Below are 20,811 nucleotides of genomic sequence, written 5' to 3' on the forward strand. Positions count from 1 at the left end.
TGCTTTAAGCAAGGAAACTGTTTTCTTCACTGGAAAATGAGCACTTCTGGAGACACCATATGTGCCCTAAACCTGCCAAATGGTTTGTGTTTGTGCCTGGCTCAGCAAGTTAAAGGGTGGAGTCGTGTGTTAACTCCTTCACAGTTGTAGCTATTGGCTGAGCACTGTATCTTATGTCTGAAGTAGCCAGTGAGCTTCTGGTAGTATCTTGATGATGCCTGTGATATGGAAACAACCTTTTATTTACAGGAACTGATAGAAAGAACTAATTAGAGTAAAAAACTAACTGCTTTGCAACTGCCCTTGCAAGAGTCTGAGGTCTAACCTTGCATGACTAACAGAGCAAGTCCTCCTGGAAAAATAGAGGAAGTGTCAGGGAAGCATGGCATTACAGAAGACAATCTGCCACACCAGGAAATTCCTGATGCTACACTTCCCTGACACTTCCTGTGCCATGGTGGGGCTACACTACATTTAACAAATATGTAAAAATGCCATGTCAAATTTAAATTATACAAATTCCAAAACACTCCAACCTAACAGACCAAATGATTCCTTCCAGCCTGATGCCCAGTCTTTGAAAAAAAAAGAAACTCATTCAGCTGACTCCTTACCAAAAACTCTTTAAAGTATATTGATCAGTATTGATCTACAGGGCAGATTCACCCTTCCACAAGAACCCTTCCCAGAATTCCTTCTTCACAAGAACTAAGCCAGCCTTTATTATGCAATTCTGAACAGGCAGTAAATACAGCATAATGAATTCCCCTATCAATGCAATTCTTGAATACAGAAGAATCAAACTCCTCCAGTATCCAACTAGTTATTGAATTTGTAAAATAAATCTCTTTGATGTAAAAGGTAAAATAATGACCTTGCCAAATTATGGTTTAAATTTGTGGATGCCAAGAAGGGTATTGAACAGGGGACAGATCACTCTCGGGATAACTTATTCAGTATTCTTCCATTATAGTATCCATGTCTGCCATCTACTGAGCTGGACGGACCATTGGTCTGACACAGTATGGCACTTCTTATGTTCTTATGACCTAACCATGACATACTCAGACACAGAGTAGTCAATGTAGTGGAGTCATAATTATTGATAGTGAAACATGCAAATGCAAAATTTATCTAATTTAAGTTCTAGCAAGAGAGGCTAATCATAAAAGTTTTGAGGGTTTAAATTTGTAAGGAAACATAATATAAGATAGCTAGTAGGTACCATAGACTTTTTGCACACGTAATCAGTTATACCATCTAACATTGGTAAAATGTTAATTTCCACCTATAATAAATGAGTCTATTCAGGCTAAACTGAAAGCCATTTTACAACCTCTAATATCCATTTTTGTAAGACCTTTACCTGATGTTGTACTATTTTAGGAGGCTGTAATAAATGGCTGGCAACTGAGGCTTGAAGGTAAACTTCCTACATTAAATTAGAAATAGTCAGTGCATGCTTCAAAAAACTCCACACACCTTGTGTTTATTTTATTAAAATAAAAGTATTCAGGGATAAAATAGACAAACAAGACCTATTAAACAATTACAGTATAATAGCTATGTTTAACATTTTTATTTATTGATTTATTGCTCTTATAGTGTAGCTATTGCATCACTATAATATCCAAATGGTACATTTTAGAGAATGTTACTATCGGGTGATGACTCTTTCAAACTAAGTAGAGGTTAACACTTTTCCCAATAAGAATAATTTTCTATAAATATCTTTCTTTCTGGAAATATTTTCTTCAAGGTTGTATGTCAGTAAAGGAGAAATGCAGTAGAAGAGTAACAGAGAAATATCAAAAGTAGATGATTAAAACCACCATATGCAAAATGATGAAAAATGTTACATCAATTGGGAGACACTACTCCGTTTATTTCAATAGAAAATTAAGATGTAACTACAGAACAGCCAAAAATCCCACATTGGCTAATTTCCATCCCAAACCCAGCCACTCTGAACCATGAACAACGTTTAAAGATCAGTTAGCTTTGACAGACTTTCAGGGGATAACTGGAGACTGTAATTAAAAGGAAGATTTCCAGAAGATGAGGAAATCTTGTGATTCTCATCTAAGATAAGAAAGCCCTTTTGAAGGGTCAGATTTTCAGACACGCACCACGACTTCTGGATGCTTACACAAACCAAAACCTCTCATCTTATCTTTGGCTCATCCATAACCAATTAAGAGGTATTTGTTTTACTTATAATCTTTTAAAACTGATATTTTTTGAAAGAGAGATGTGTTCTTGATTTCCTCATTTGCATAAAGGCAATCAGGTCCACTTCTCTTGCATTTAAGTTCAAGTTAGAAATTCTACGGTTGTTGATGGGAACAGAACTGGATCCAAGTTAATATAGGAATTCTGGTAATGGAAGTATAAGACAGATAGTCATAAAACTTCTACACTTTTCAGAAAGCCAATACAAGCATTACAAAAAAAAATGTTTCAACTTCTTAAAAGAAAAATATTTACCTGCCAAAATTAGCAAAACCTTTACATTTTTTTCTTAAAACTTTTATTTGACTTCAGCTGGAACTGAAGCACATCTAATTTACAATTCTAAACATTATGACTATTTTTATCACACAAAATAGAAATGCATGTTATTTCACTGTAACTAAAAGCACATTCTAGTTGGCACCCACCATCCCCAACTACTGAATCAGTAACTGAGCCTCTCAGTTACTGTATATAATTTTTCATCATTCCAGTTCTTTGTGGTAAAATAGTAAATCACTAAGTTAAAGCTACTTTCCAAAAATTGATGATGACATGAGGTTTTTCTGCCCTATCCAAAGTTGTGTATTGTATGGAAAGCAGACAGTGCTCTCTCAGAGGACCCAGAGAGGGTCATGCATCAGATCAGCTTTGCTAAAATCAGACCTTGGGCATTCAATGCAGTTACATTAATGCTGTTGGTCTCTATACCGGTTAAAAATGAGTTGGACAGATGAAAACATAGGGATCTGCATTAGTGTGACTCACTCAAATCTAATGTAAAATTATCCCAGGAAAATCATGGTAAAACCACACTGGTATGGGTTTTACCAGCATAGGTATCTTGTATCCACATCTCATCTTGTGGTGACCATTGCTTGAGGCCTCTCTGCACTCACATGGTGTTGTGACAAGCTGACAAAGGGCCATAAATCATACCTACCAGTCCATACTGAATGTGAGTAAAATTAGCATCAGTGTATAAGTCAACAAATTACAGCAGTTTAAACATTCATGTGTCCAGGTCTCAATCTCATTACCAGGGATCCTAGTTTTCTCTGATAAAAAATCCCCAATTTTCAGATTAAAAGTAACCCAAAATCCCATTTTTCGGTGATCAAAATGAAACACCACTATATATAGATCTAAACATCACTACATCAAATGAATGACCAAAATGCAATGATCAAAATGAAACACCACTATACATAGATCTAAATCTATATATAGTGGTGTTTCATTTTGATCACGGAAATATGTAGATTTTGGGTTACTTTTATCAGAGAAAACCACAATCCTTCCTCATTACTCTTCTTGTTTTAGCTGCTTACAAAACAATTCCTGCTTTTCACCTTAAATTTCTTTACAAAATTGAGAAGATATTTAAGCTACCACTACAATTTTGATTGCTTTACGATAGGTAATTTGGGCACTGATGACTACATCTGTAAAACATACCTGAAAAACTGAGTAAACAGTTAGCTCTGATGTGTTGATATAACTGATGTAAACAGTTAGCTCTGTACTGATGTGGCTACACCACTTTTGCTGCTCAAGCTACTGTCACACCTTTGAGAGCAGTCTAGGTGCTCTCATAACCCTGTTCACAATCCCTCAGGTTCGCTGTAGCCATATACTTAGAGCAAAGTCTAGAATGGCAGGGTTTTTTTAAGCCATCCACACCTAGGCAGAAAAGACCTATGACATGTGAATGGTAGGTAGTGGTAGGGTCGGAGCTCAGAACAAGCTGGGGTGCCAACTACCTGGCCGTAACACCTCCCAGTAATTGCAAAGCAGGGCCATTGACTCTTCCACAGCTACCCACCCCAAAGCAGACAGAAGCTAGGTGCAGAGGCTGAAAGAACCATTACTTCCCAGCAAACTCAGAGTCAACCAAACAGGTGACACCAACTATATCCCTATGGCTACTACTGAGTTGCAGCCTTGTAAGGTTCAAGTTCTGGTCTTAAGACACTGGCTGCTGTTTAGGTAAAGATGTTGTATGCCAGGAAGTTTAACTGACTATTTTGGTGCCCTGGGCAGATCAGGGGGACGTTGTGTAGAGAAAGAGAGAAGGGTCTGAGCAACTTGAGAGACACAAAGACCCTGGATCCTGCTGCTGGGCATGAGATCAATGCAACAGCTGATCCAGCAGGGGCTCAAATGTCTGCTGCTGCTGCAACGGAGGCTCCCTACACAGTGCCTTGAGCAATGCCTACTGTGTGGGCTCCTCATTCTGGTGCCCCTTTTAAATCTGTGCCCGGGGCAGGTGTCCCCCCGCCCCCCACTCTCCTAGTTATGCTACTCAAATGCAGTAGACTAAGTCATTTTACATAATTTTTTTTGTTTAGTTTTCTGTTTTATCAGCTAAACGAGTGAGCTCATAGGAGCATCAGGTCCATTGGTCAGTTTCATGTCACAATGTATAACATCCACTTCACCATGATAAAGCGCCACCCCACCCCACTCACTTTAACATGTCTCTGAACATACGGGTTCTTGCTGGAGCTGGCCTCAACTCAGGTGGTGTAAAAGTGGATGGTAGGGAAAAGCAGTTGCTTTTTGTTCCATATACTTCTTTGATGGCTTAGTAGTGAGGTGCTGAGGGCAAAAGTGACCCTTTCTATGTGACTAGCTGACAAATGATGGCCTAGATAACTTGTGATAGACTGGGTATCAACCTAGCTTGATTTTTACGATATTTTCCCAGACTGAAAAGTCAGACTATAGAGTTTTATAACTGTAGTGATAAGGGAGTGTTTGTCAGCTGGGGAGGGCTCTGAGGCCCCACCATCTTCTGAAAGGGAAGAAGCTCAATGTCTCCTGCTTCTCCATCTGGCCAGGGGAAGGAAGCGAAGAGTTAGTCTTCTTTTCCTTTCCCCTCACCAGACAAAGAAATCTCTTAACAGTTCTCGGGGTACAGGAAAGGAAAGTCCTGATCTGATGGAAGTCTTTTCCATATGGAGAACACAGAGGCGCTGCATGATTTAACAAGTAATCCACTGTTTGCTGGCTTCACCTGAACTTTGGCAGAACACCAGAGAGGCAATTATGGAGCACCAGAGAGCCAATTACAGAAACACTTCCTGTTCAGTGAGGCAGAATGTAGGGTACTAAGTAGAATGGACCTGGCAGGATATGAAATGCCAAGCCTCCCTCTGTGGGCTATAAAATTAATTTTGAGTGGCAGTCCAATGTGTTGCACAAAAGCTGCATGTGAAAGCTCTTTCTGCTAAGGGTTAGGTGAATATTATACAGTGTGCACCAATGTGGGCAGATACTCTACTTTTAAGATTTCAAAGAAGCAGAGATGATGCTGTGATCCCCTGGCAATCCTGCCTCCCCGACATCCCTTGGGATGACTTTCTTAAAGTAATCTATATACTTTTAAATTCCTGTATAAAGGAAATACATCCAACCAAATGGAGAACTCTAAAGGATGTGAGTGGAAGGAAAGTTGTAGTGCTGTTTTATTAAATGACAAACACAAGCATACAGCTAAATACAAATATTTTAAGTAAAATAGAACTGGTTTATTGTGCCAATTCTAGGCAGATAAAAAAACTGAAGTATATGTATCATTTGTCCTCATTCAATATTTAGATTCTTCTTTCTGAAGGAAAGAAAAAGAATAGGGGTTCTGAACTAAGTGATGATGTAGTAGTTGAAGAAACAAATAAAAAAATTAACAACCCTTCAATAAGAAGATTTAATTCTACTGGAATGTAGTTAAAAAGTTCAGTGCTTCCATACAAGAAAAATAAAACTTTAAACACTAAGTTCATGTTTCACTTACAAAATGACATGCTCCACTTTAGTAAAGGATTTTACAGCATAATTCCCCAGAAACACTGGGAGATGGTAGTAATTTTCCATAGCCCAGAGAAGTAAATGGCAGCTGTGCACTCCACAGAGAAGTAAAGGGCATTTTGCACACCACTCCCAGGTCTGGTGCCCTCGTTGCACCCCCTCATTGTGCTACTGCTGTAGACAGCATTTACCATACCGTTTTAGATGCTTATAGCCATGCAGATACAATTTACCTGGAGATGGACTGGCCACTGGAAATAAGTGGTACAGAAGACTGGCTGGTTAAGCTGGACAACAGGCTGGAAAAGATTCACTTGATATATTTGCAGGGCATGCATTTAAAGCACAATATATATTTCTTTTAGTCTGCCGGTTGTCTGCCTATTAGCATTTGTTTCCCTTGTTTAATTATGTGGTGAGCACTTTTGGAGAGAAACTGCACAGGATGCCCATTTTGATTGTGGCCTCTTGGGTATAACCATGATAGAATATTCTCTCTGGACCAGCTCTTCTATAACTGGATAAAAAAATACACTATTAATTTTGTTGTTAAACAGCAAAGACATTTATTATAACATTTTTTAAAAAAAGCATGGGAATCCAGACTACACATGACAGTGAGAAAATACTGTACACTACATATGGAGAATATCAGATCACCCCAGCTATTACTGCAATTCATCTGGCATGCTTTCATCTCTTGTATGTCTACATTCACAGATACTTTTCAGTCAAGTTCCAGACTAAGGAACCAAAAACAGATTATTTTCACTGGAAAGTATGTCCCAAGGGCTCTAATTTCCAAGTCTTACCCACCAGTTGGATTAATACCAGCTGCACTCCAGACCCTTATCATTCTGCAAACCTAATCCTTCATATTCACAGTCACTCTGTGAAATGATTCAATCTGGTCTCTTAATCACTCATCTGATTCTTACATCTATAACTACAGGTACCAAGACAACATCAATGAGTTGTTTATAAATTAGTGGTGCTTCTGATTTGGGTGACTTTAAAATGGTCTTCCCATGTATTGTGTGCCAGCCAATCACCTTGTTTTTATTTAAAATCCTCCTTAAAAAAGCTTCACAGAAAAATACATTTAAGGTGCCAATAATTTAAATAACCTGCAACTGGTCAACTTGACCCTTAATTACAGTGCCACAAACCAGAGCTTTCTCCCAATTCTCATAACACAGCACTCAGACTAATTTTAAATAATATTGTGCCCAGTTGTGGGTGCATCTACCAAGGATGATGAAATTGCTGGCCCTCATGTGATTGTGAGATACTTGTGTAGAAGGACTAAAGGAGGAATTGTATATGTGGTGGGCTTAAGTGCCAATTTAAAAATAGGACAGAAAGGTATTTGGCATAGAGGATGTAGGAAGAAGAGGGTAGCCCAAAAGGCTAAAGTAGTCAAAAGGAACTGAAAAAAAAAAAGAAAGGATACTTGGGAACAAGAGAATTACATTAAATGAGATCTTAAAGGTAATACAATATTTGACATGATGGCTCATCCTCTGTATTTGGGAGGGCACAGCATCCAGTGTTTTCAAATGCTGTTATCTTTGATCCCCCATATGTTACCTAGATTAGTTGCGGTTTATAGGTGCTAGCTTCCTGTGCTAGAAATCTAGCAAGGATAAAGTATAATAAACCAATAGTCAAATGAATGAGGCATAGAGCAGGACAATATTTTCTCTTGTAAGACTCATTACAGCAAGGAAGAGAATGTAAACCCATTTGTTTCATTCTTTTTTAGGATGACGGATTGTTTTTTTCATCCTTTGGATGAGAGATTTATCGATTTTTGCGTCTTATGAAGCTGTGCACTTAAAAAAATAATAAAGAGGGACATCACGAGAATTAATTTATCTCATTTCCAGAAATTTACTGTTCACCTGAGAAACTTGTTTGAATTTTGACAGCTGTTACTGCCTAGTCAGAAGGCCATTATCAGAATTATTTTTTTTTGTAGGAAAGTCTGAAAATGGGTTCAAAATCAATATAGGAGGTGATGAGTGTGTTGTTTTTTGCTCTCTATTGAATTTTGCAGGTTTTTTTCTTCCTCCCCTTTCTTCCTTTTTTCTTTCTTTCTTTTTTGTTTCTCTTTCTCTCTTTCTTTGTGGGTGATCAGGGGGTGGGAGTACAAGGAAATGGTAGTTTATTGTGATGCTTGAATTAGGCCCATTGGGAAACTTAGGTTAGTGCAGAATAAAACTGACAAAGTATCAAGACTTTGCCTCATTGTTTACCTTTGTAATTTGAATATAGTGTCTCACTTTGAAATAAATACATTAATGTACTTCTATTCTTAAAATCAGAAAAGTTAAAACAATTATAGAGCCTAAAAATACTGAATCTGACTAATTAATGAATTGCTTTGACTTTCAAAAACAAGGATTTATTAAAATATAGATATATGTGGTGCTATGTGTTACATGTCACCATTTTGATAATCAAAGGTCACAACTACACTGTATCATTTTATTAAAGGAGTGATGTCAGTGACAGAAAAGCAACTTTTCAAATTGTTAGAATAAAAAGGGAACCATTCTAGTGAAATTAATATGTAGTCAGAGTATGTGTTTAGAAGTACAACACTACAGTCCTACTTCACATTCAAATATTCAAACTATGTGGTGCCTTGGCTCAATCGCTATGCTACTCAAATCTTTTAAAGCATTTTATAGTTAGGTTCATCCATATATCAGTATAGATGAAGACTAGGAATTAAGCCATTGCATTATACAGAAGTAGAAATGTGACCAACCTTCCCATTTTCTTTGCCCTACATCATTTCTGCATGCTGCCCTCAGAGGTTGTCTGCCTTCTTATCAAAAATTGAAAGTTAGAAGCAATGAAATCCTAGCTAGTTAATAGGCAGTCCACTGATATTTATAGCACAGTGGATTTATATATATATCTCTCTATATATATCTAGTTGGTTAGGATGGATGTCTGCTGGTTCCTGTCAAATTCTGTAATAATTGAGAGCTGCATTTTAGTTTGAAAATTCATTCAAATCATTTTGATGTGTTCATTTGGTGCTTTTTAAAGAAAAAAAAAAAGAAAGGAAGGCCTCCCCCACTGACACAGGAGTCACAGACATTCTGATACAGGAGCCCAGAACAAAATCAGTTATTAACCAGAAAACAATGCAATAATGAGTATGGACGGTGACCACAAAAAATCTTTCAGAAAGATTTATGGGTTTGACTGTCAAAAGAATCTTGTATGGACTCAGAGACTAAAGTTTAGAAAGGGTTGTGTATGAATAGACCTGTTCTCTACAACATTTTAAAGCCTGCTCTGAATCTGCAAGACAAGCATAGTTTTTGTTTCCATAAATTCACACAGCTAGAAGCCCACCCCAAAGTGGAAGAAGTAGTTATAATCAGGATATAGTATGTCAGGGGTGGCCAACCAGCAGCTCCAGTGACACATGCAGCTCTTCAGAAGTTAATATGCACCTCCTTGAATCTTTGCACAAGCACATGGTGACCAGCTTCCATAGCCATTACCTCACATCATTACATATTACTCTGGCTCTTTGGCAATGCATATTACTATATTCTGGTTCCTTCCCAGGCTCAGGTTGGCCATCCCTGTGGTATGTGATTTCAGAGTTCTTATGTACAGCCAAACAGAGAGGAAAGATAAGGTTAGATGAAGAATGGATAAAAAAAAAAGTCATCTGGCTCTCCAGATAAAACAAAAGTAATTGAGGATACATGCAAAATCTAATGCAATAAAGAAGTGAAAGGAAGTTCATGCTTCCTACTGTTTTCACTACACCTCTTCTTAACCCAATCAATCTTACAAAATGATAGTCTTATTCATGCTGCTTATGCCGTAAAATACCTTACAGAATAAATATACTGAAGAAGAACTTTTGAATTTCTAACTTTCTTTTTCAAAGCTCAGATGAACAAAAAATAGTTATGGAAGGTAAGTATCCAAATCACATTTCAGTTCAATTGGAACTATATAATCAATCCTTTACCAAACATTTAAGTTATATTTTGAAAATTCCACAAGAATATTTGAAAGCACATGCAAAGTAGAACATTAATAGCAAATGGCAATCAGCACCTTCAATGTTATAGCCAACTACTATTTTATTTTCCACTAATATTGAGTGTTTAGAAATATTTTTCTTCACAAAACTAATACATATGAATAGTTCCATAGCAGATGAAGTCAATTATTCACGTAGTTCTTTCTTAACATTCACTGATCTGTGAGCAATTTATTATTATGACAGCATTGTATCATTGACCAAATATTATATTATAGCTTACTTCCATATTTTCAGGAAAGATATGAAAATGTTATACCCAATGTCAAACCCATAGCTTAGCACAACAAAGACAAAGTTGTAACATTATATAAATGGATTAAAATATAATTTTTTCAGATAGCACATTCTGTAGTATGCCAAACATGGTGAATACATATAAGGATAAAGGTATTTGTGATACCCATAACATACACTTTATATAAGCAGGTAGATCAACAGGATTCCTCAGTAGAAAACAGTGGCAATGTGTAGAGGGGTGCATGTGCACCCCCTGAGACCACTGGTGCACCCCCTGACAGGCTGCGCTCCCCACTTAGGCAACGGGAAGTGGGAACAGGTGGGAGTGGAGAACGAGCCAGGAAGTGGAATTTCCAGGAGCACCACAGCTACTTCTGGGAGCACTGCGGCTGCTTCCTGGTCACAGTGGCTGCAGGGGGAACACCCCCGGTTGATGAGTTTAGGGGGACTCCCCTTGGTCACTGACTGGTTGCTGGGAGGGCACAGGGCACGTACCACCCACCCCGCCGACTCCGGTGGCACCAGTCACCCATGGAGGAAAACATGCTGGTTCTTTCTTTTTAAAAAACCTTAAATTAGAAACATGAACTTACATTTAGTAATTTTCAGGACTCGCTTTACTTCTCCACTTCCTGATCCTCCACAACCATCCTCATCATCACAGTCTCCGCTGATTTTCTCATCCATGCTTCCACCACTGCCCACTTGTAGGAAATCCCACCTCTCATACTTAGGGAGAGACTTCCCTTGCAACAGCTGAAAGCACAAAATATAGCATGACAGTTTTCAACAGAGATAAGAAAGCTTCAAGAAGTTCACCCATCAGTTAGAATGAGCATCCAAAGCTTTACATGAGTCTCTAATACTTATCTAAACTGCTACAGTAGTTTGGAAAACAGACTATACACAGGCCTTCCCATAAACATTATTTTATCTTGGTGGGTAAGAGCCAGCCTCTCAAAGGTTAGATGGCTTGCATTTTTCATACCAATTTCTGTTAGTAAATGTCGTGGTTCACAGAAATGAATACTAAAAAAATACCCTATCAATGTCCAGAGGATTGAGTTAAAACCTTGATCTGAACTGTTGAACAACTAAGGTAGAGCAAATCCCTTCTGTGTTCAAGGTGTCTCCATACTGGTTCCACAGCACTCCTGAATGTGCAGGTACACAGCTTTGTCCCACACACTTGCCTGTGACTCTACATCTTCCACCTCCAATGTGCCAAAGAGCAGTAGTTGCAGACACACTCTAGGCATCTTCATTGCCTCAAATGAATTGAAACCAAGCATAGGAGAGCAAAAGCATACACTCTGCCATGGAAATTCCAGAGGCAAGTCAAGAAGATTTTTTATGATTCCAAGAGTTCCTTAAATGTTCATATGGGATTATTATATCAGTTTTAGGGCTTATTACATCTCATCTGAAAGACAGCATCTCTAAAAACTCAGTGCTCTATCACATCACACTGAGGCACTAAACATTTTTTGACTCAGAGTAAGCAATATCTCCACATACCGACTTATCATAAACATAGCTGGCTGTAGTCACTCAATTATGGCTGCATCCACATTCAAATAATCTGGGAGAATTCTTCCAATTGTGTTCTCCTGATACAGAAACTTACCCAAAATTGCACATATGGACATTCAAATATTAAGGCCCTGAAGAGCAGAGAGCAGTACTGACACTGGGCAGCCAGGGAAACCCCTGTACACACATCTCAGCATTCTCTGTAGGCCCCCTTAGTCAGCCTGGATACAGATGGCAGCAGTTCATAGGGTAGCCCTGATTGACTGCCCCAGACTACCCGTGATCAACCTGTGTTTCCCTGAAGCACAATGTGGAGATTGTGAAAGGGATGTCTTCTCTCTGATGAAGCTGCAATTTCCAGAAAGCGACACCCTGTCTCTCCAAGGGGAAAAGTTTGAAGGGGCAGGTGGTGATGATGGAAGACTATGTTCTCTTCTGAGAGATGCCATGGCATGTACAGACATTTGCTTTCCCAGGAGAAACTCTCCTGGGAGTGATATAACCCTCTTTTCTCCAGAAGAAGCCATTTTTAGTCTGGGGAAAAACTCTCAACATACGTACACTTACGATTTTCCCGGAAGAGCAATAACTCTCCCAGGAAAAAAAATGAATGTCTCTACAAGGCAATCTCATATTGTATTGGCTAACCTCTGCATAGTTTGAGACATCTCATAAGATCACAGCTTACAATGGCGTGTCTTCTTCTCTTACAATGCAAATTTGACATCAAAAAACAATATCCTACAACCCTTTGTACCTGTGCTAGTAGGGATTTTAAAAAATGAAAGAACACTTAATTCTTTTTAATTTTTTTTCTCTTCATTCTATTATCATAATTATACAAATAAAATACTGTCCTAGATATAAACACACTAGTAGGTGTCTGCAAAGCATGACTCAGTGGACACATCTACATGTGTATTAACATGCTTTAGTTAATGCATGTTAAATCTTGTACCTCCATTGTGAAGTACTAGGAAAATCCACATCAACCTGTCTTAATGTGCATTAACTAAACAGCATGGTTTTTAAGTGATACATAATGTTCATTAGTCTATTTAATGAGCATTCACTAAATAGTTCATTTTTGGGGGGTGATGCTTCATGCACATTAAAATAGGCTAATGCTCATTAAAGGGCATATGTAGAAGTGCCCACTTAGTACTAATAAAAAGTTATTTATTCAATGTACATTAAGGTCTGTGAGATTTTTCAAAGCTTGTCTAATTCACTCAAAGGATTAGAGGTTTTTAGAATGTTTAGTTTATATTTTACAACTGCATCAGTACAAAATAAAGCTGTAATTTAAGAAGATGCAGAAAATAGAGATCATTTTATTTTAGAGACTTAATGTATGGTCCAGTTGGACAAGACTGAAGTACACATGTTATCCTCATACTGTGATAGTCATAAAGAAAGATAATGTCATAAAGTGCTTTTTTTTGTAACCCAGAAATTAAGCACTAGTAACTGACATCTTTCCAAGAGTTGGCCTAAAACCAGGACTCCTGGTTCATGGGATTTAAGTTTGGTGTCAGTCTCAGTTAGAATAAACCAAAACATCAGGAATTTTCTGTGAGCTGGAATTTTCCCTAGACCCTACAAAACCTCAGTTGAATTGAGGTCCTTGTCAGTTTTGCTTCTTACAACCACACTGAAATTGACAGGAAAGTCAGTTTCATTAAGCAGCAGCAAGGGGTACAGCTTCCAGTATTCTTAGGTGCAGGCTAGACCAGCAGGAATACAGCCTGTGTTCCAGAAGACCCCTTCAATGGATTTAGTGGAAGTTCATAAAACCAAAGTGTTCTTCATGAAACATTTAGGCTTAACTAACATTTTAAGATGAGCTTTATTTTCTTTGAAAACTTTTAAGTAGTTCTAATCTTCTCTTCATTAGTATATCATTTTATAAAGTTTAGTTTATAAACTTTTAAATGTAAACATTATATAATGTTTGTACTCTGTCAAAATTTTCAGTCAAAAGGCACAGTACCTTCCCCCCCCAGTCCCCTCAAAAATGAAAATCAATATGACTTTCTTCCCCCGATTTGTGTAGATTTAGCCAAATTGCTTATTTCCAAAGTAGGATGGAGAGGGAAGGGGAGGAAAATTAACCATTTTCATGGTTTCACAATTAAAGTTTCAGTTTTCTAATTTAAAACTTTCCATTTCAAATTGTTTTTTAGATGTTGCATTAATACATAATCTAAAAATATGATTTTAAAAGTTACAGTCCTAATATTTATACTGGGCAAGATAAATGAAACAGATGAAATGGGATTCCATTAAGAATAGCAGTAAGACAAGATAAAAATTAATAGTAATCAAAATAAAGCTTATCAAATTTACCTTCTTAAAATCTAATGTATTTTAGAAGTTTTTTTTATTGTAACTTTGGTTGATAAAGCCATTATAACTAGAATTCTATAAGTATTTGGCTTGTCTTTAGACAACAAAGTGCTTAAGAAATTATTATGAAACAGAATAAACATGGCAAACATTAAATGCATTTAAAGCTATTCAAACTAACACAAGTATAATTGTGGGAAATCAGCATTCAGTATGTACTTTTCTAATGTGGGCCAACAGTAATCAGTTTTTGTCCCTTTACACTTTATCAACAACTTAGAAGAAAACATTAAATCATTGCAGTTAAACTCTGTAGATGATGCAAAGGTTGTGAAAATAGCAAATGACAAAAAGAAAAGATCATTTGTAAGCTGAGTGAAAAACCCCAGAAGTGCATTTCTATATATATAAATCTAGAGTTCATAACCAAAAAAGCCACTTCAAGGGTAAGAGACTATTCTGACAAATAGGAACCCTCGAATAAACACCCCCAAAAATCCATAATCAAGATGGATCATCTGTTGAACATGATTTCTCAGTGTGATGTATGACAAAGAGGTCAAACTGGGTAGCCTTGTATAGGTCAAGAGAGAAATATTGAAAAGCAGCAGGTACCTATGTTACCTCTATTTGATGGTGTTGCTACCTCTACTGGATTATGGTCTGTAGTTCCGGTATTCACAGTTCAAGTATATTGAAAAAATGGAAAACGTTCAAGAGAAGAGCCATGAAAATGATTCAAGGACTGGAAAACTCTTCTTAGAATGAAAGATTCAAATTCAATCTATTCAGTTTACCAAAGTGAAGGTCAAGGAGTGATTTAATCAAATGAGAGAGAGAAATTTGATTTTAGAGGGCTCTTCAAGACAGCAGAAAAAGACATAAGATCCAACGTCTGGTAAGTGAAGCTAGACAAATTTAGACAAGCAGTATAGCAGTGACAATAAATATCTACTGGAACAATTTACCAGTGACTTCCCCATAACTGGAAATTTTTACAATCAAGATTGTTCTTCTTCTAAAAAGATATTCTCCAACTGAGGCACAGTATTGATTTTGAAGGAGGAATTAAGTTAGTAGGAATCCAATAGCCTATGTGAAGCAGAAGATAAGAAAAAAAATATCAAAATGGTCTTTTTTGGTTCTAAAATTTGAACCTGTTAAAGTAAATCATCATTTTAACGAAAACATTTATTTATTTAAGTCTAACTTTTCTTGCAGAAAATTCAACTGGTTGACTCCCCAGTGAGCAAGGAACCTGAAGGAACCTGAAAAATGATCTGATGCCAGTTAGATTTCAATGATAAACATTAAGAAAATTCCCATTTGCATTTAGGTTACTTATCGTCCATTTATATCTCCCAAGAAAGAAAAATGACCATTATTATTTGTTTCATTCTTTTGCTGTAACATTCTATTATTCACTACACACTATCTTCAATTGCTTCATAGACTCATGATATATTCTTAACTTAATTTACCTGCAAATTCTTATTCTTAATAGCATTTTAATTGGCAGTTGCTAACGCCACCCTATGACTCCATCAGTGAATCCAGTTTACCTAATTAAATCAACAGGTATGTAGCCCTTCAATTGTAAACATGTCTGTTATGAAGTTAATATATCCAAACCCTATAGTAACCCCCCCTAAAAAATCATGCTTCTTAAAGGATAGGAGACTATCCTGAAAAATACATACTCTGAAAATATATATTTAGGGAAATATATATATCCACACAAGAAAGATGAGCTTTACGAATGGAGTACCTCAAAACTTCACATGGTACTATTAGGCTATTAATGTCAGTAATATTTATATTAGCCACTCTTGTTATATTAACCAGGATCTGAAATACTTAAGCTTACTATGGCTGGTATATTTTTGCCAAAGCTTTTAAATCAAACAAAAAGTTTCCAATGTAAAGAGTCTGCTTTCTGTTAAAAAAAAAGTTACTCCCTTCCCCCAAATAAAAAATTGAATGTTTAAATGCTAATATTTCAGAATAGTTCAGTTTGGACTGGCTGAGGTCATTGCAAGTCCCCTGGCACAGCTTTATGAGCACTTGTGGTGCTCTGGTGAGGTACCAGAGGACTGGAAGAGGGCCAATGTGGTCCCCTTCTTCAAAAAAGGTAGGAAGGAGGACCTGGGAAACTATAGGCAGGTTAGTCTTACCTCGATCCTAGGCAAGCTGTTTGAGAAAATTATGCTGGCACACATCCATGAGGGGCCAGCAGGGGACTGCATGCTTAGGGGCAACCAACACGGGTTCATCAGTGGCAGGTCCTGTCAGACCAACCTGGTGGCCTTTTACGATCAGATCACCAGATCATTAGATGAAGGGGTAGCAGTGGACATAGTCTTCCTGGACTTCCAGAAGGCTTTTGATACTGTCTCTCACCCTGTTCTCATTAAGAAACTGAGGGGCTGTGGTGTAGACACCCACACAGTCAATAGGTCGCCAAGTGGTTGGCGGGCCGCACCCACAGGGTGGTAGTAGATGGGATCTTCTCAACCTGGAAGGACGTGGGCAGTGGGGTTCTGCAGGGCTCGGTCCTCGGGCCCGCACTGTTCAACTTCTTCATCAGTGATTTGGATGAGGGGGTAAAAAGCACCCCGTTCAAATTTGCTGACACTAAGATCTGGGGGGATGTGGGCACACTGGAAGGATGCAACAGGCTACAATCAGACCTAGACAGGTTACAAGAGTGGGCGGACGAGAATAGGATGGGTTTCAACACAGACAAGTGCAAGGTGATGCACCTCGGGAGGAACAACCGGCACCTTACGGGTTAGGGAACTCCCCTCTTGTCAGCACGGAGGCAGAAAAGGATCTTGGGGTCATCATTGACTCCAAGAGGAACATGGGCCGGCAGTGTGGGGAGGCAGTTAGGAAGGCCAACCGCACCTTGGCATGCATCCACAGATGCATCTCAAGCAGGTCCAAAGAGGTGATCCTCCCCCTCTATGCGGCACTGGTCAGGCCGCAGTTGGAGTACTGCATCCAGTTCTGGGCACCACACTTCAAGAGGGATGTCGACAGCATGGAGAGGGTCCAGAGGAGGGCCACTCGTATGATCAGGGGACAACAGGGCAGGCCCTATGAGGAGAGGCTACGGGACCTGAACCTGTTCAGCCTCCAAAAGAGAAGGCTGAGGGGGGATCTTGTGGCCTGTTATAAACTAGTCAGGGGGGATCAGCAGGCATTGGGGGAGTCACTGTTTCCCCTAGCACCGCCAGGAGCGACCAGGAATAACGGTCACAAGCTGGCAGAGGGTAGGTTTAGGTTAGATATCAGGAGGTGCTACTTCACAGTCAGGGTAGCTAGGGTCCGGAACCAGCTTCCAAGAGAAGTGGTGCTGGCTCCTACCCTGGGGGTATTTAAGAGGAGGTTAGATGAACATCTTGCTGGGGTCGTTTGACCCCAGTATTCTTTCCTGCCATGGCAGGGGGTCAGACTAGATGATCTGCTCAGGTCCCTTCCGACCCTAGAAACTATGAAACTATGAAATGACCACAATATCTAAGGGAACTAACATGGTGATTTGATGTCCCCAATCTCATGTAAGGGCCGAATTCCACAGCTGGACTTCCTCTGATTCAGGAAGTGATAGTGTGGGAGGTGAAATACTATAGTGTGGACATATACAACAACTTAGGGATCCAGCCTATGAGAAACACAGAAAAATGAGGCACCCAAATGCAGTTTTCATGATTAATGTAATCTCTTAATGAAAATATATTGCATTTCTACTTTTCAGAAAAGAGCTGAAATTTTGCATTGGAAGGCTTCAATGAAAGTGGAGAAAACGTTGCTTTCATTAAAGTTAAAAAAAACCACATACAGGGTATGTTTACACATTGCTCTACAGTGATGTTGTGATCACATGGCATGCTGTGATTGCCAGCTACTTTGCCATAGTGGCACGCTTCCCCTGATATAGCCCACCGCTACCACGACATAGCGGCGAAATCTAACTGTGCACTGTGTGCAGAGCACAGTAAATGTCCACACTGCACCATGCTTTAATTCCAAAAGAAAGTACTAAAGCACAGTGCTGGAGCAAAGTCACCGTTTGGCGTCGCATAGACACTCCCTCAAACACACAATACAATATGCCAAATATAAGCTCCAGTACCCTCTGGTGAGCCCAAACAAACATGATTATAATCATTATCTTGTGAAACAACTTCTTGTTGCCCAGTTATAAACTGTGCCATATGATATATCAATATCCTTTTACTACTATGAAGTCCGTACAGTTAGTGCATAGATAAGCCATGCATAATAAAACCCCAGACTCATTTGTCAGTCTGCTATTTATCTTCTGCTTGCTCTGTGGCCTGGTAATCTATTTTCTAATCGTAGGATTTACTGTAGCATCTAATCACCATAAATCCAGCCATTTAACAGATTAACTCTAAGAAAAGCTTACTAAAGGATCCTTCATCGTATTTTATTATTTTCCCTTTCCCCCTAGCATGCAAAGGTCTTGGAACATGTGTCTCATATTCATCCTCCAAACATATCCTTATCTCATTCCTTTATTAATCAGAATGATAGAGGACAGTTTTCTCCAAGACAGAAACTTTGCAACATGTACTAAAGGCAGCATGATGGGAAATTTCTTGGAGAGAGAATTTTACAAGCAAACCTCCTCAGCTCACTGTTTCTAGACCAGTTCAGTCATGGGTAGTCTAGTCTTCTTTCTAGGCATTAATTTATAAAATGAGTGATGAGCAGAGGAGCAAAGAGCTTGGCACTAGCTCAGTGAACATGAGTATATATTATTTCAAGTCACTTCTGATTTTATATATATCCAGAAAGTTTTTGGAAAAATATTTTTTCTTTAAGAATGTGCTACAGATTTCTTGCTAGCATGTCTTTACGCAGATTTAAATAGGTCTCAGGAAATGAAGTGAATAAGTCAGTCATTTTTGTGATAACAGATGAGAGCAACATTAAACCAGTGCTCAAAGCTTGCACTTTCATCTATCTAGGTAATGAAAATTGCAGAACTAACACACATTATGTATGACTGTAGTTAAGAGACTGACATTCTCTGCCCATTTCAGGAGTTCTTGAAGATAACATAGAATACAAGACAGTAAGTGACTTAAAACTCTTTCTTTCTCTCTCTCTTTCTCTTGAACTTGAACCCCTCTGCAGTTCAATTGACTCCATTTGAACTGCAAAGCCCAGTGTAGCCTCATATCCTTTTTGGTTTGTTCTTCCTGAGTCAGTTGTGCAACCACACAAACATTAAAAAAAAACATCGTGCTCAGTTATCATGTTTTACCCTTTTTCCTCATGTCTTTAAACCTTTCCCAGACACCACACCTGGTGGTTGCCATTATAAGAAGTCCTGGTGCACATTATAAGAAGACTCTTTAGCTGATGCTTTAAAAAAAAAACCCAACCCCCCAATCCCTGCATTTATATAGATTTTCAACACATCTCACCCCACCTGTTTGAAAGTTGAAGATCTGTTGTTCTAGATAGCTTACATCAAACCCTCAACTATCCCCAAAACATCATGACTGAATGGGGGAAAAAAAACTAGTTATATTAAGAACTGGTGCAAGTAAAACAAAATGAATCAGTAGATATAACATCTAGCATGAGACGATAAAGCTTACTTTCACTTTTTTAGTATACTACAAGTAAACTGCTTTTCAGACCACATATTTTCATGTTATTCCCTTTGACACAGCCCTCAAACTATTGTAGATGTTTCTTAATTTCACCTTTTTTGACCAGGTACCCTATCAGACTCCAGGTCTTGAACCATCCTATCTCTCTAATTATTGCCATTGTCATATTTCCACACACTGCAATACTTTCCTTAGTTGTGGACCATTTACCGTTATCTCTCTGAAGTTTTTCGAACTCACTGTTACTCCACAGTGAGGTTACAGTAACATTTCTGCTGAACATAATATTCAGCTGGGGGTACTTTGGAGGAAGATAAAACAAAAGGAGTTTCTGTTCTCTGAATAATGGGCATTGCCCTCTTCTATTCCTACTACATCTTTGACTAAATAATATCAGTTCCCTTTTCCCTACTATAGTTTCTTATCTTATGATCAAGAAGGCAGATTCCCTTCTAAGGCTGCCTTTTTCCTTTGCCATAATGGGCATGTTTTAACAAGGGACAAATTAGTTTTCTGGCTATAACAATTCCAAACTCAAAACACCCTCTTGGCCTGCCAGTTGAATGAACTGGACTACAAAAACACTTTCCAGATAAACCCTGGAGTAAAGGAAAATTTGCTATGAGTTTGTATAGTGCCTAGCACAATGGGACTCCAACGATTATCTAGATATTATTGTAAAATGCATCACAAATGAAATCTCCTAACCACATGATCAGTTTGCAAATGGTTTGAAGAACACTAAGGCTAGGTACAGACATTCAAAAGCCCAAGGTGGAATTAATTTAAGTTATGCAGCTTTCTGTAAATGGTATAGTTTAGATCAGTAATGAACAGAGTATATTCATCCTTTGGTGGGGAGGGTGGGGTATGCAGGAGCACATCTTAGACCAGGTTCCACCCTTTTAA

At 38.4% G+C, this 20,811-nt stretch overlaps 1 protein-coding gene across 1 annotated transcript in view; it reads right to left on the reverse strand.

Moving 5' to 3' along the window:
* The window catches only part of GPC5 (glypican 5), a 1,214,889-nt gene that overhangs the window by 530,413 nt on the left and 663,665 nt on the right, over positions 1-20,811 (reverse strand). The window contains exon 10 of the mRNA XM_090023649.1: positions 10,960-11,122. Coding sequence (XP_089879775.1) covers positions 10,960-11,122 — 163 coding nt within the window. The remainder of the gene's footprint in view (positions 1-10,959; positions 11,123-20,811) is intronic.

The sequence above is a fragment of the Crocodylus siamensis genome, chromosome 1 (assembly GCF_052110815.1).
Source record: "Crocodylus siamensis isolate JL-2025a chromosome 1, ASM5211081v1, whole genome shotgun sequence".
NCBI classification, from domain to species: Eukaryota; Metazoa; Chordata; order Crocodylia; family Crocodylidae; genus Crocodylus; species Crocodylus siamensis.